Here is a 14,667-nt window from a genome sequence, read left to right as displayed (position 1 = left end):
TATTATATTGGAATTCATAACTTTCATCTGCCCAAACAATGATCAATAGGCAATAGTATGTGCTGTGGTATACAGTCACATAAACTGCTGAATGTTATCACATTAATTACAGAAGCCCATTTTTCATGTATAATAGTTATTCAGGCTAAAATATTCTTCTAGATTTTATTTAATAGTCTGCTTACTAGATCTGGAAGTGATAACAGGAGAGGGAAAAAAGCATTTCTTTTCCCTGGAAATGCAGACCACTGGCACATATTAAAGACACATAAAAATAAAAGGATTCACTCCTAGAGAAATTTTTTGAGGACAGGACTTTTGTCTTGTTTATCATATTTCTCTCATTCAGCAGAGTGCCTGGAAGAGTAACTTCTCAGTAAATCTTTGTTGGATGTATGAACATGTTCCAAACTACACCATTCAATAATTGTTTATTGTGAATTTCCTGTGTATCCACATTATTTAATAGTGACAAAGAGATAAAACTACAGGACCAATCTTCAGGATGCTTGAAGTCTGGTGGCAAAAGACAAGCAGAGATGGCTAGATTCATTTGGAGAAACATAAGCTTGAATTCATATTCTATGGAATATCACAAGATTATTGTAGTTTTATTCCAGTAAATGACTGTTAAATGGAAGTATTTATGATGGCTTTTCCTTTTGAACTTTTGCTTTCAGGAAGCTTTGGAATGATCTGGTACATGTTTTGGCTTTTGGTGTCTTATGAGAGTCCTGCAAAGCATCCTACTATTACAGATGAAGAACGTAGGTACATAGAAGAAAGCATTGGAGAGAGTGCAAATCTTTTAGGTGCAATGGAAGTAAGAACTTTATTATGGTGTATATTCCTATTCTTGTTCTCCATCTCACCTCCCTTTGACCAACAAGATTATTTTATGAGTCCCTATTCAACAAAACTAATTTGGTATCAATCATGATTGTTTTCTTTACTCCATGCATATTCCCTGACTTAGAAATGATTGCTACTTCTTCCATCCATGATTTCTTTTCTTTTCTTTATATTTTCTTATGCATCTTCAAATTTCAACTGAATTATAGCTATGACTGTAAACCTCAGCAAGTTTTTAAAAACAGTTCAACATAGCTTATAATTGAAACAAATTCAACCAATATTTGTTAAATTTAGATTATAGGAAATGTCACATCACCTAACACAGTCATGAAAAGGGCTAGTTTTGTTCATTGAATATTCTAAATCTAAGTTTTATACATGTGGATTTCTATGTGATTTAGTAAACACTAGCATTAGTAAGCATTAGCATGCCAACCATAGGTAGCTAACCTGAAAAGTATTCTTAATATAATATAATCTTTTTATTGATAAAATATTACCAATTTTTTAGGACTACTATATGAAGATCAAGTATTATAAATATAATGTTGTGAAGCCTTTTACTGATTATGATTTAGTTTCTTGGGCAGGATTTGCAGATGTAGAGAGAAATGCAGTTGTATATCAATAAGGAAATATTTTAGCACACATATTACTACATCATAAATAGTAATTCATGAATAGCCATCTGATGCTACAAAAAAGAAAAGAAAAGAAAACTGTTAAGCAAAAGTAATGTATTTAGACAGGTTCAGTAATTCAGCACCTAATCAGTAACTCAATTTCTTTATGCTAAGAGTTGGAAGTTACTCTGGCTGAGGAAGTTACATTGGCTGAGGAACCAATGCCCCTCATGGATTATGCTTCTCTTCTTTCTTTTAAAGGCTTCTCTCCAATTTCAACTGTATTTTATTTCAGCTCTGATTCTCTACTTCATTTATTAGGGAAGGCCTGTCCTTGACATCTCATCCTAGGTTAAAAAAAAAAAAAAAGATCTGTCACCCATTGTTGCTGAGGGTATCTTGGCCTTTAATGAATAAGAAAAATGCCATATTGGATATCATTCAGAAGTTAAACCAGTACTTAAACAAAATTTTACATTATAATTGTTCCATTAGCTAAATAGACTGGCATTAGAACATGCCCTTCCTGTTTCCTTCTGTAAAAAAACCTGGTCATTTCTTTCTAATGGTAGCTACTCAAGAAGCAAGTGGTGATGTGCGGGGTGGTGTGGATGTTGGCAGTAAGCTCTGGTGCCCACCAGCTCCAGTTGCTCTGAATGGACTCTAAATATAGACTAATCTATGGTGAGTTCAGTACTTCGCATCAATTTCTAGTCAGAAATAGTCTGATTGGCCCATATCTTCAGTGATCAAATATACTTCTTTTATTTACCAGTTCTCGAGAGGTTGTGTGTCCAGGTCAGGCATAAATTTTTTAAAACAATAAGAAATTTAGTCTAATTGCAAACCAATTTCTGTAAATGACCCAAAAAGGAATAATTGGTAGATCTATAGTATAGATAAGCTCAAACTCCCCATTTTCTAGATCTTACTGTGTTTCTAGACACAATATTTTACTTCTTACTGTTGCTTTTTACTTTCCTGAAGTAAATTTTAAAATGAGATCAAGTGGGAATAGGACTTGTACTTTAGTTATTTTGAGCTTTTTATTGTGATCAATTTCAATAATAATTGAAAGAATAAGTAACAGGAACATCCATATATCCACTGTATAGAAACAAGTTTTTAACATTTTGCTTTATTTATTTCACTTTTCTTTTTGCTGAATGATTTTAAAGTAAATGAGGTATCAACACTTTACCCAAAAATACATGCATCTCTAGAAAAATAAGAATATTTTCCTTTACAGTCTAAGTACTATCATCATACCTAAAATAACTGAAAATAATTCTCTAACATTATCTAATAACTAGATCATTTTCAAGTTTCTGATACCCGATTCAAATCCTAATACCTAGTCAATATTCATGTCTTTTGTAGCCATTTGTTTTGAGTCTGTATCCAATTAAGGATCACATATTGCAGTTGACTCTAATGTCTTTTAAATCTCTATTTTTTTCTTTACAAGATAATTAAATATAAATACATACAGAAAAGTGCACAAATCATAAGCAAATAGCTTGCTGATTTTTTTTATAAACTAAACACACCTGTGAAGCAAACAGCCAGTTCAGTAAATAGAATGTTATCAGAGTACCATAAGCCCTCCTACAGCCACCAACAATTTTTTAAGATATATGATTAGACACTTTTCTCTTATATATGTTGAAATGTTTTGCAGCCTGAAGAAAAAGTACTTAATAGAGATGATCCTGGTATGAATTAAAAACAACACCTTCTCAGAAGGAAAAAAATATTTTCTTCTTATAATGTTCTGAAGTTAATTACTTATTCAACTATAATGCTATAATGGACATTCCTGCATTTGGCCATCTTTGAAATAAGTAGCTTCATCTGGCATCACTTTTCAGGACACATCAGATAAATTCTTTCAACTCTGCACTTTTTGAATCCATTTATGATGGTGTCACTAGAACTTTTATCTAAAGCCACAATACTCACTGTTTATTATTAGGGCAGGTTTTTGTGTTTTGATTTGTTCCTTGTGATCACCACAATATATCTTCCTACTATATTGCTTTAAAGTGATCTGTAAGAAGTTTCATTAGATTCACATTTAATACTAGCAATTATGAGGTTCTACATCCAGGAATAATTACTAAATCTGTGTAAAATATGTATGCCACCTCTTTAACTAATTTGGTCAGGTTAATAATCCAAAGCTAGCATTAAACACAGTTATATAGTAGGCTATTGTTTCTTCACCAAACAGTATTTCAGTGTTCAAAATAAAGAATTGAGAAAGTGTTTGGAACCGTGAGAGATATGTTAAAGTCTAAAAATATTAGTCTCGGGAGAAGATACTTGTTTTATATTTGGGCATACACAGGATCTTAAGTATACTAGGTGTAATTTTTTGAGTGTCATAAGCAAAGCCAATAATATTTAAGTTAATTTTGAATGTCTTGAATATCATAAATAACTAGTTATGATGTACCCACAGTGTGCTGGGTGGCCACATGCTTTAACCCAGATGTATACCATGTGAATTTTACCAAATCTTGCACTCCAGTGTCACAGAGTTTATACTGATATGCACTGGCTACCAAGAGAATTTGTAGTTAGGTAGTGTTATCATTGACTTTTGATAGGGTCTAGAATATTGCACTCTTAATTCTTCTTATTTTTCTCCTCCTAACTATTGATACATTGAATTTTCAACATTTTAAATAAAATATGTCAGATACAAACAAGGTCACTGATTCGGCAGTGAGTTTTAGCTGAGACCTGATCTATCACTGCCAAAATAAAACAAAGATCTTGGAAACTAGGATCTATGCTTTTGGAATTACTCTTCTATAAATATAGAATCTTGTATATTTCTAAAACTAAATCAATTTAATCAGGAGAGACTGATATTCTTTTTTTTCTTCTTTCAACAATTATTCATGCAGCTAAGGTTGACTGGACTGTTGCAATTAATGATTCACTACCTCCTGCCTACTTCCTACTCATGCCCCAACATACATATCCTAAAAATGCGAAGTATCTATTATTCCCATTTAAGTTAGAAAATATTTATAATGGTCAGAATGGCTATCTTTTTGGGATTTCAGAAATTCAAGACTCCATGGAGGAAATTTTTTACATCTATGCCAGTCTATGCAATAATTGTTGCAAACTTCTGCAGAAGCTGGACTTTTTATTTATTGCTTATTAGTCAACCAGCATATTTTGAGGAAGTCTTTGGATTTGAAATCAGCAAGGTATGTAAAAATTATCCTTCTTTAACTAGAGCATTGTTTTTGTACTTAAGTGACTATTAAGTTCCTTTGCCAAGATTTTATCTTCTAAATTTCATGAGTTATTCATTTATTTATTCAACAAATAACTTCTAATAAACAAAGACTAAGTAAGGTGTTTGAGTGCCTACTATAATCAAGTGCCTGATAAAAAATGGCTCTTTGTTGCTGGGAGTACAGACAAAACAGACCTAGTCTCTGCCCTCATAGAGCTTACATCCTGATTGGGGTGGGCAGCAATATAGACTTTTCCCTGTAAATAAACATAATTCCCTTTAAGTTTCAGGTCAAAGACAATACAACAGTGAACAAAAATTATTTTATTAAAATAGAATTGTATTTATATAATTATCAATCTAACGCTTCTTCAATGCTCTCAGAAATCTGTCTGGTTAAAAGATTTGAGGATAGCAAAAATATCTGAAAGCATTCTTGTATGTTATTTATCCAGTTTAATCATTTAGCAAGCATTTGTGGAACATGATATGTGAAGATTTCTGTGTTAGATTCAGAAATAAAAACGTGGTTCCTTTCCTCAAGAGTTCACAGCTTGGTGGTGTAGACAAAAATAATACATTTCCAATTACAGCACAGCATTCTCAATGCTACAGACATTTATTTGTTGCTATGAAAATATAATCATTTTGAGATTTTTAGAAGGATAAAATGAACATAAAAATACTACTTCATATGAAATTTACAAGGTCCTTTCATACTCATGAACAACCTTGTTTGGTCTACCAGCTGGATAACTTTCATCATTTTTATGGAAATGATGGAGAAACAGAGACTAGGGAAGGTATTTAAACTGCCTAAGGCCAAGCTAATAAGTGACAGAATCAAGTGTAAGCCCATACCCTTTGATTTATGTTTCAATTCCCTTTACTATGCCATTCAAATTCAGGTAAACCGTAATTCATTTAAGCATTTCACAAGTATTTGTTCAATGCCATCTCTGTGCCAAGCCCTTTGCTGAATCCATTTGTCTGTACTGGCCATGGACTTGCTATTTCTCTTCATGTGATTACGTAAGTCCAGCTGGGCTCGCTATTCGTATTATGTCTCTACTTGAAAGACTATCTAAGGCCTGGAACTGAAGAAAACCTGAATTTAGGAGTCTCTATTCTAAGAGCTCTTTTGTAATCCCTGTTTCTAAGGAAACTGTTTCCTCCATTCTTGAGAAGAATGACTGCTTTAGACAGGGCTTCTCTCTCTGGAGCTGATCAAACATTGCAGGGTCACCTTTGGGAGCTCTGAGAGGTGTTATACTTCTCAACAAAGGCTGCTGGAGGTGTGAGTCCATTTTCACAATCTAGGACAAATATGACACTGAGAGGCTATTAATAAAGTCAGGTCTCATGGGGGAGAGTGAAGGAGCCAACTGATGTTAATGAAACCCTGTAGCTCCAATTAATTGAAAATGCCTGAGTAAAAGCAACGATCTCTTGCAAAAACTAAATATAATCAGATATGTTGCTCTGATTCACTTACTATATTTTTAACTAAAATTTTGGATAAATTCTACACACAGAGATTGGCCTGAAGATTTTAATTATACTGGTTTAAAAAAAATTACTGACTTAACCTGAAAAATGTGAAAAGGAGGTGATTGAGGAAATAAAACATGGTCTTTGGAGCCAGGCTGACACGGTCCCAAATCCAAGCTCTGCAAGGGACTGTTGATACATAACATAATCTTGGGCCTGCTCTTGAATAATTGTCATCCTCAGTTTTCTTACCTGTAAATAACTGTATTAAGACCATCTTTCAGAAGTGCAACAAAATTTAAGTGAACTAAAATATTTACATGGAGAATGGTTCTAACCAACCTTAGTTAAATTGAGTATCCGGTAGACAAAACCACAAGTGCAATGGCTTTTTCATACACACACACACAGAGTCTCAGCCTATACTCATATATAAAACTTCTCAACCCCTTGTGAATGGCATAAACCTCCTAAGTCATAGTTTCTTCGTCAATGCACTGAGCATAATAATATTAAAAATTTTCCGTCTGGAGTGAAAGAGAGAATTAAAGTGCTTGGATATTTAAGGTATTTTAGAGTCCTTTACTACCTCAATTAATCATTAACCATACCAAGTCCATGGTCGTGACACCACCATATACAGCATTATAAAATACAATCTTTTCTCAAACCTTCAGTAGTCTAGTTCGGAAGGGCATGTTTATACAAATAATAAACGTTTATCTAAAACTTACCAGTTTCCAGGAATTGCACTTCAAAGTGTATTTAGTAAAAATCTTCCTTGTATCTTTATATATACAAAATTTACTAAGTCCATATATATGGTAATATACAATTAACATGTATTTTGTTCATAATTTCTGCCCCCATGATGTCCAGAGGACAATGTCTTACACATAATTATGGATCAAAACATGTGTGTTGAATTGATGCTGGCAGGTTAGGTTTTAGATTGGGCCATTTAGTATGAAATTAGTACAGAAACTATATACCACTCTATGACAATGTGACCAAGTAGTGGTATTTGACAAGGAAATGCCTAAAATTGAGAATTGATCTGCATTTTCTGGGCTCTTAATCTTTAGAAACTAAATATAAAACTCATAAGAGATATATATTTAAAATGGAATTAGGGTTTTAGCCTTATTATAAATTAAAATGAATTTTAAAATAGTCTCTTCAAGGTTTGTCTAATGTATTTCTCTTCTATCTGTCTCTGTCTCTGTCTCTCTTTCTCTCTCTCCCCCTCTCTTGCTAATGATGATTTTTTGCAAACATATTTAAGACTATAAAATGGATACATAAATGTGAATCACTCTGTGATAAAACTCAGGATAGTTTACTCATAAACTCAAATTTTACTGACTCAGAAAAAAAGTATTATCTTCTAGAAGATAAAAAGGGATCAAAGTAAATTTGCTTAGCTTTTCTCATTTGTTCTGTGGAAGTTATTGCTTATTCTGGGACTAAGTGAGTAAGTGGTCATTTAGAGACAGTATTTTTTTTCTTTCTTGTCCATAAAGAGCTTATGAGACTATTAAATTGCCCATATTACTTATGGTCACGTATATTTCTCCCCTTTCTGTTTTTCATCAGGTTGGCATGCTATCTGCTGTGCCACACTTAGTAATGACAATTATTGTGCCTATTGGAGGGCAGATTGCAGATTTTCTAAGAAGCAAGCAAATTCTTTCAACTACTACAGTAAGAAAGATCATGAATTGTGGTGGTAAGTACATAAGTGATGTTAAGAACATGTTTTTATTTCACAAAGTTCCAACTGACATGAGTGAGTCAACTTTTTCCACGCATATCAAATATGCTGTTAAATTTGCACCCTCACTGTTCATTCATAATCATTCTCCCATCTTCAAATTTTCATAACTCCTAGTTTTAAATAATTGCATGACTAACTTTATCTTTCCCACCATTGAAACTTAAGGTTGTTTTTGATGTTTTTATTAAAACACAAAGAAGGCTTCAGTAACCTCTGTGCATAAATTATTACTGTTATTATTTTTTTTTAAAGACAGACTCCCTGAAGTCGTTTGCTAGGTCAAGTATTGATGTGTGATCATTTTTAACAGTTTTGACTCATCAGAAGAATTTACATAAATTTCTGAAATATTTTCATATGTCTGTTTCTGAAGGTTTTGGCATGGAAGCAACGCTGCTTCTGGTTGTTGGTTATTCCCATACTAGAGGGGTAGCAATCTCATTCTTGGTACTTGCAGTGGGATTCAGTGGATTTGCTATCTCTGGTAAGATACTTGTAAAAAAAATATGTACTTGTAACACTTTGATTTTTGTTAGTGATAAAAAGTCTATACATTCTACTTTCCCCTTTAACATTTTGAATGTTGAGAAGGTTTACTCAACGTATTTCCACTAGAAAATAAAAATAAACATTTAGAAATTATTATTTGGATATGTTACGACTCACTAATCACTTTTCCCCTGCTTACCCTTACTCTCTTTTTAAAGTGAATATCTCCTCCTCTCTGTGGAGTGACTATCACATATTAAGTATTGGATAACAAATCATACCTTCTTTCATTCTCATTATGTCCCTGAGCTAAATTATCAAAAAGTAGTTATTAAGCACATGCTATAAACCTGATATCTTTTAAGGAGGGTTATGAATGTGGTAGAGGATATTCTATAGTCACCCACTTCTTAGAAGTTTGGGATTCTCTGAGTCACATCTTCTGTGTGTATTTCAGGTTTCAATGTTAACCACTTGGACATTGCTCCAAGATATGCCAGTATCTTAATGGGCATTTCAAATGGTGTTGGCACATTGTCAGGAATGGTTTGCCCTATTATTGTTGGTGCAATGACAAAGAATAAGGTAAGATAGAGCAAAAGAGTTGTTCATTTGTAGAATATCTCTCTCATGGTTGGGGGAAAGCAATAAAATATTCTCTTTGGCATTCTCTTTGTGTTCCAGTCACCACACCTCTGAGTAGAGGAGATAACTGAGGTTCAGGAGAGAAGTTCTCTCTAAGAGCTCTGAGAGAACCCTCTTCCTCAACCAATTAGTGTTATGCTTTTCAACACCTTTTAATATTTCTGATATCCCTGGTGAGGGAAAACAACAACAACCTAATTCATTAGTATAAACAAGTGGAAGTCTTCTGAGCTTTATTTGTAAACATCAATTCAAACTTCTCTGCAGTAATTGTTGGAAGAATATTGTTATCAGCTATTTGTCTTTATAGGTAGAGCTTGTAAATTATGGTTTACCAAAAGGAAATAAAAGAAGTGGGAGAAAAAATAAGAAACTCAATGGAAATTAAAAGATAGTTTATGAATATTTGAAAAATTAACAGACCTTTGATATATTTGGTGTTCTATTTCAGAACTTTAGATTAATTTTTAAAAAATTTTTTTGAATAAAAGTCATAGTATTATAGAACATTTCTATCACATTATTTGCTTTGTGTGATCAGAACAGGTGTTTCCCCTGAAGATAGCATTTTACGAAAAGCTTGATGGTGGAACATTCAGAGATGTTAGGCTTTTCAAACATGGGGAGTTTGTTCTCACAGTGCCACTTTTTGTCACTGCAGTCACGTGAAGAGTGGCAGTATGTCTTCCTGATCGCTGCCCTAGTCCACTATGGTGGAGTTATATTTTATGCAATATTTGCCTCAGGAGAGAAGCAACCCTGGGCAGACCCTGAGGAAACAAGTGAAGAAAAATGTGGATTTATCCACGAAGATGAGCTCAATGAAGAAACAGGGGACATTACTCAAAATTATATAAATTATGGTACCACCAAGTCTTACGGTGCCACAACACAAGCCAATGGAGGTTGGCCTAATGGTTGGGAAAAGAAAGAGGAATTTGTACAAGAAGACGTACAAGACTCATACACTTATAAAGACCGAGGTGATAATTCATAACAAAGCTAATTGCTGGATTTATTTTTAGTGTTTGTGATTAAATTAATTGTGATTGCACAAAAATTTTTAAAAAATGTGGTGTAAACATGTAAACATATCAACCAGGCAAGTCTTTCTGTAAAAGTGAAATCAAAACAAACTCATGAAGTTACCATCAAGTGCAATCTATAGAAGTTGTGAAATTCCATCATTTCCATTCAAGTCATCCATTCTTGCATTTGTGATTTAAAGGTTGACTGGTCAAAACTGTAGAAGCAAGTAGTTACTCATTGGATTCACATGAGCTAAAACTCATCACCATTTAATAAAGCACAACTAAAACAGTTGGCACATCCCATCCTACAGAGGTTAGGAAGCCAAAGCTACTTGATCATGCAAAATGCACTTATGTATTTGTTACACTGTATGGCAAGATATCGTGCAGAAATCCTGCTTAAAAAAAAGTGAAGTTGTCATGTTGGCTGCATTAGATGTTGGCAACATTTATTGAGTTAAATCATGGAGTTGAGATATCTGTCATGCAGAGAAGAATGTTGTGGGCTAGCAACTAGCAAGGTGTACTAAATAATTATTGTTATTACATAATGTAGAATATTTTGTTGATTCTCAAGAGGAATATCTTGCAGTGTTTTATATGAAATGCTTTGGCACAAACATTTATATCTTTGAAAAGGAACTTGTAAACTGAGGGGTATGCTTCATGTTCTTCCATTCACTTACCTAACAGTATAAAACACTTCACACTTCAATAAAATCTGACTTTTCATGTAACATATCACTTTTTTTGCAAAAAATATTAAAAATAAACAAACTCCAATGTATTTTTTATTACAACTTTGTACTGGTTGTAAGTTGCATTAGGAAAAAAAAAGATGCATACACCATAAAGAATCTAATAAGAAATTTACTATGGAGATATAGCCCTTAAAATGCAATATTAACCACAAAAGAAATAGAAATGATATAGATATTCTTCTTCCTTAGTAATTAAATATATATAAAACTTGTGCCACAGAGCTATATATAATATGAAAAGATAAACTTAATAGAGATATTGTAAGTAGACAATTTTATTACTTAAATTCCCATTAAAATATTTGTCTTAAATATATAGGACAATAAATTATATTAAAATTATATCTATCTATATATCTGTATATCTTATACATATCCATACACAGATACATAATAAACAATCTTCACAAAAAACACAAAAAAAGCATACACCTAATGTTGGGTTAGGGGACTGCAATTTCTACTTTCATAGAGTCATAGAATTTTAGATGGGGCAGAGGCATTTTGCTTGTCATTTCTTAATATAACTCAACAGGAATTGCAACATTTGTGTACCGAGCAATAAGTGCAATGAATAAAATTTCCTGTCTGTAATATTATCTTCATTTTGCTTGTGGTAGCTGTTTGGGTGGTTGGAATGATATTTTTCCTTTAAAACATCAGACCTCTTTATAATGTTCTAAAATGACAATGATGCATTTCCCAATTCAACTTAAAATACTATTTGTGTTTTTAATTGTCTACTCTGGATATTTTATCTGTTCATTGTATTGTGCTAGTGACTGGAGGCCCTGCTAATGCAAATATAAAACAAAGTTTGTTTTTAAAATGCAAACCATTCTTGACCTTAAGGTAATAAAAATATCTTTCGCTTTGCGTCTCAAAGTGATGTAATGTGATCATCGCTTCTGTTGTGTTGAATGAAAAGATGTGGACTATCATTTTGTTGCTGCAAAAAAAAGTGTTAATAAAATGCTCTATTTATCCTTTTGCAAAAAAACAGTACATTAATTTGGGTTTATTTTATGTTGTTGTAGCTTGGCTTTGTATAGTTTAGCTTGTGTATGTCCCAACAAAATCAAATGCAGACTCAAGAATATCAGCCTTTTCAGCCACTTGAGGTTTAATGGAAGAACATGGCATTCTTTAGATTGTGTGGAATATGGTTCCACAAAAAGAGTTTTACATCAAGAAATAGGTCTCTGAGTCAAACTCTATCTTTCAATGCCTGTCTTCTCACAACTTGTGCTAAGCTTTAAAAAAATTAGGAAAAAACTCAACTTGTCAGGTCAATGATACTACCTAATTTTGACTGTACATATACCTTGTGCGGGAACTGTCCTATCCATTTTGTGTGGAGTCTCCTATGGAACACCACAAGGACCCTCCAAAGTAGGTACTCTTTTTGTTCCCAGATTACAAATGAAGGAACTGAAGCTCACAAAGTTTCAATAACTTTCCCAAGGTAAAATTGAGTCATGATATTTTAGTATAACGTGTCAGCCAAACCAGCAAATAGTGAGCAAGATTTCTCAGGGAAGCAGTGGAATGTCTATGTCACTGGTAAGATGATCATTTGCTCTGATCTCCAATTTTACAGATATGTAGAAAGGGAAGACCATCATTATATAACATTGGTAACTGAGATTCAAAGAACTTATTACTTAACAGGACTTACAGGATGATTTAGTTGACACTCCTTATTTATCAAATGAGAACACTGAAGGTCAATAGGGAAACTGACTTGATCAAGAGGACACAGAGGGTATTATGGATTTGGAAAGAAGTTGTTATAATTAGCTGTGCTTTTGCTTTTACTTTGATTTTTTAAAACTGGCTTTTACTTAAGGAATTAAATAAGAATATTTATTGGTTCAACCACTACCCCATGTCCATCACTCACATAACCTCAGAGTGGGAGGTGAGGGAATATATTTTATCTTCCCGTAATCCTCTGCATAAAGAAACAACAGCCAGAGGCCTAGCCTAATTTTTAAGGAGACCCACAAGCCATCTCTGCATAACTTGAGGGCAGGAATGAAAATGTCTTAATCTAACACTCTGTAATTTTTCCAGTTCCATAATACAAAAGTTTACAGCTCCTATAAGAAAATTGTTCTAATGATGTCTCTAAATTTTACCATTGGCCACACTCATTTACTCTGAACTCAATCATGCAAAGTAATTTTCCCTTTCATTTTCCTCCTCACTCAAATGCCCACCCCCATCTATACTGTTGTATGCATCTAGTATTTTGCAATTTACAAAATGCTTTCCCATGCATTCCCTCATTCCATCCACACATCTGCCTTGTAAAATTGAAAGGCCCCATATCAATATTAGTATTTCTATTCTCCAAGTAAGGGGACGGTCTAAGCAGTATAGCTAACTTCCTAAAGATTCCACAGGCAGGATTAGAATAAGAATACAGGCTATCTGGCTACAGCAAGAGAGTAATTTATTTTTTACTTTTAAATCACTTTATTAATCTTCTGATTATAAATGTAGGATGGGGGAGGGGATCTTCATTAAGGAAAGAACAGTATGAAGAACAGTGAAAATAAGGGTAATCAAAAATCTTACTATCCAGAGATAAACATTGTTAACATTTTTAGATTATTTTCTATGAAAAATATACAGAAAAGTCTCATATACTTTGTGATTTACAAATTTGAAGTCATACTTGATCAACCGTTGCCAACTACTTTTTTCATTTAACAGTGTGGCATGCATATTTTCCTATTTGATTATTGGAGTTCTATAGTCTAATATTATATTACATAACATAGGCTATATTTAATCTATTTATGCAATACCTTAGTTATGAACATTTCAGTTTTGCACCCTTTTCCCTTTATCTTTCTGCTTGCATGGTGTTTTGGGGAAACCTGACGTCACATATACATATACCTTTAATTTCTATAACCATGATGGATATTTAAGTTACTATTCGGGGCTTCCCTGGTGGCGCAGTGGTTGAGAATCCGCCTGCCGATGCAGGGGACACGGGTTCGTGCCCTGGTCCGGGAAGATCCCACATGCCGCGGAGCGGTTGGGTCCGTGAGCCATGGCCACTGAGCCTGCGCGTCCGGAGCTTGCTCCGCAATGGGAGAGGCCACAACAGTGAGAGGCCCGCGTACCAGAAAAAAAAAAAAAAAAAGTTACTATTCGTAGTTTATTGTTCCTGTGTTTGTCTACAGAGGGTACTACTGGCAATTGGCTTTTCTGGGATTCATTTACTAGTTGTTCAGTCAATAAATGTCTACTAAGCAGCTATACTGTGCAATCAGGCGGGATACAGGGGGGAGAAAACTGCCCCTGTTCTCTTGTACCCTAAAGTCCAGTCCCCTTCTTGAGATGTTGGCGACACCCCCAGCTGCCCAGTCAGGCCACACAGATGTGACGGAGAGACGAAGCTCCTGCCTGGACACCAGAAACTTAACCTTCCTGAGAAAGGGTTTTTCTTAATCCCCCAAAGACCTAAAGTGGGCTGCATTCAACGTGCTCCCTACGTCATTCTTTTAAAAAGTTTCAGGTGAGGAAACTTTTCTCAGCCTCAGAGATGACTGTGCTGCAAGGAGCCTAGGCTGTGGGGGTGGGCTGCGGGGGTGGTCACTATCAACCATCTCCAGTGCCTGACTCTTCTCTGCAGGCGGGGAAGAGGGAGGGACTGAACTTCTAAGTGCATTTTTTTCTTTTCTAAATTTCTTTCTGTTTGTGCTCCTCCCCTGTTTTT

The 14,667-nt window shown here is 34.1% G+C and overlaps 1 protein-coding gene across 3 annotated transcripts in view; it reads left to right on the top strand.

The window, feature by feature from the left end:
* Positions 1–11,933, top strand: part of SLC17A6 (solute carrier family 17 member 6) — a 40,042-nt gene extending 28,109 nt beyond the window's left edge. For 2 of the 3 annotated variants that reach the window (XM_067038084.1, XM_059068237.2), the window contains 6 exons: positions 681–823; positions 4,556–4,705; positions 7,825–7,957; positions 8,379–8,489; positions 8,952–9,079; positions 9,801–11,933. In XM_067038084.1, coding sequence (XP_066894185.1) covers positions 681–823; positions 4,556–4,705; positions 7,825–7,957; positions 8,379–8,489; positions 8,952–9,079; positions 9,801–10,136 — 1,001 coding nt within the window. In that variant the 3' untranslated portion in view covers positions 10,137–11,933. The remainder of the gene's footprint in view (positions 1–680; positions 824–4,555; positions 4,706–7,824; positions 7,958–8,378; positions 8,490–8,951; positions 9,080–9,800) is intronic. The other variant, XM_067038085.1, reaches the window with a different exon arrangement.
* Positions 11,934–14,667: the final 2,734 nt, after the last annotated feature.

This window comes from Kogia breviceps, chromosome 7 (genome assembly GCF_026419965.1).
Source record: "Kogia breviceps isolate mKogBre1 chromosome 7, mKogBre1 haplotype 1, whole genome shotgun sequence".
Classification (NCBI taxonomy): domain Eukaryota; kingdom Metazoa; phylum Chordata; class Mammalia; order Artiodactyla; family Physeteridae; genus Kogia; species Kogia breviceps.
This window is presented reverse-complemented; position numbering and strand designations above follow the sequence as displayed.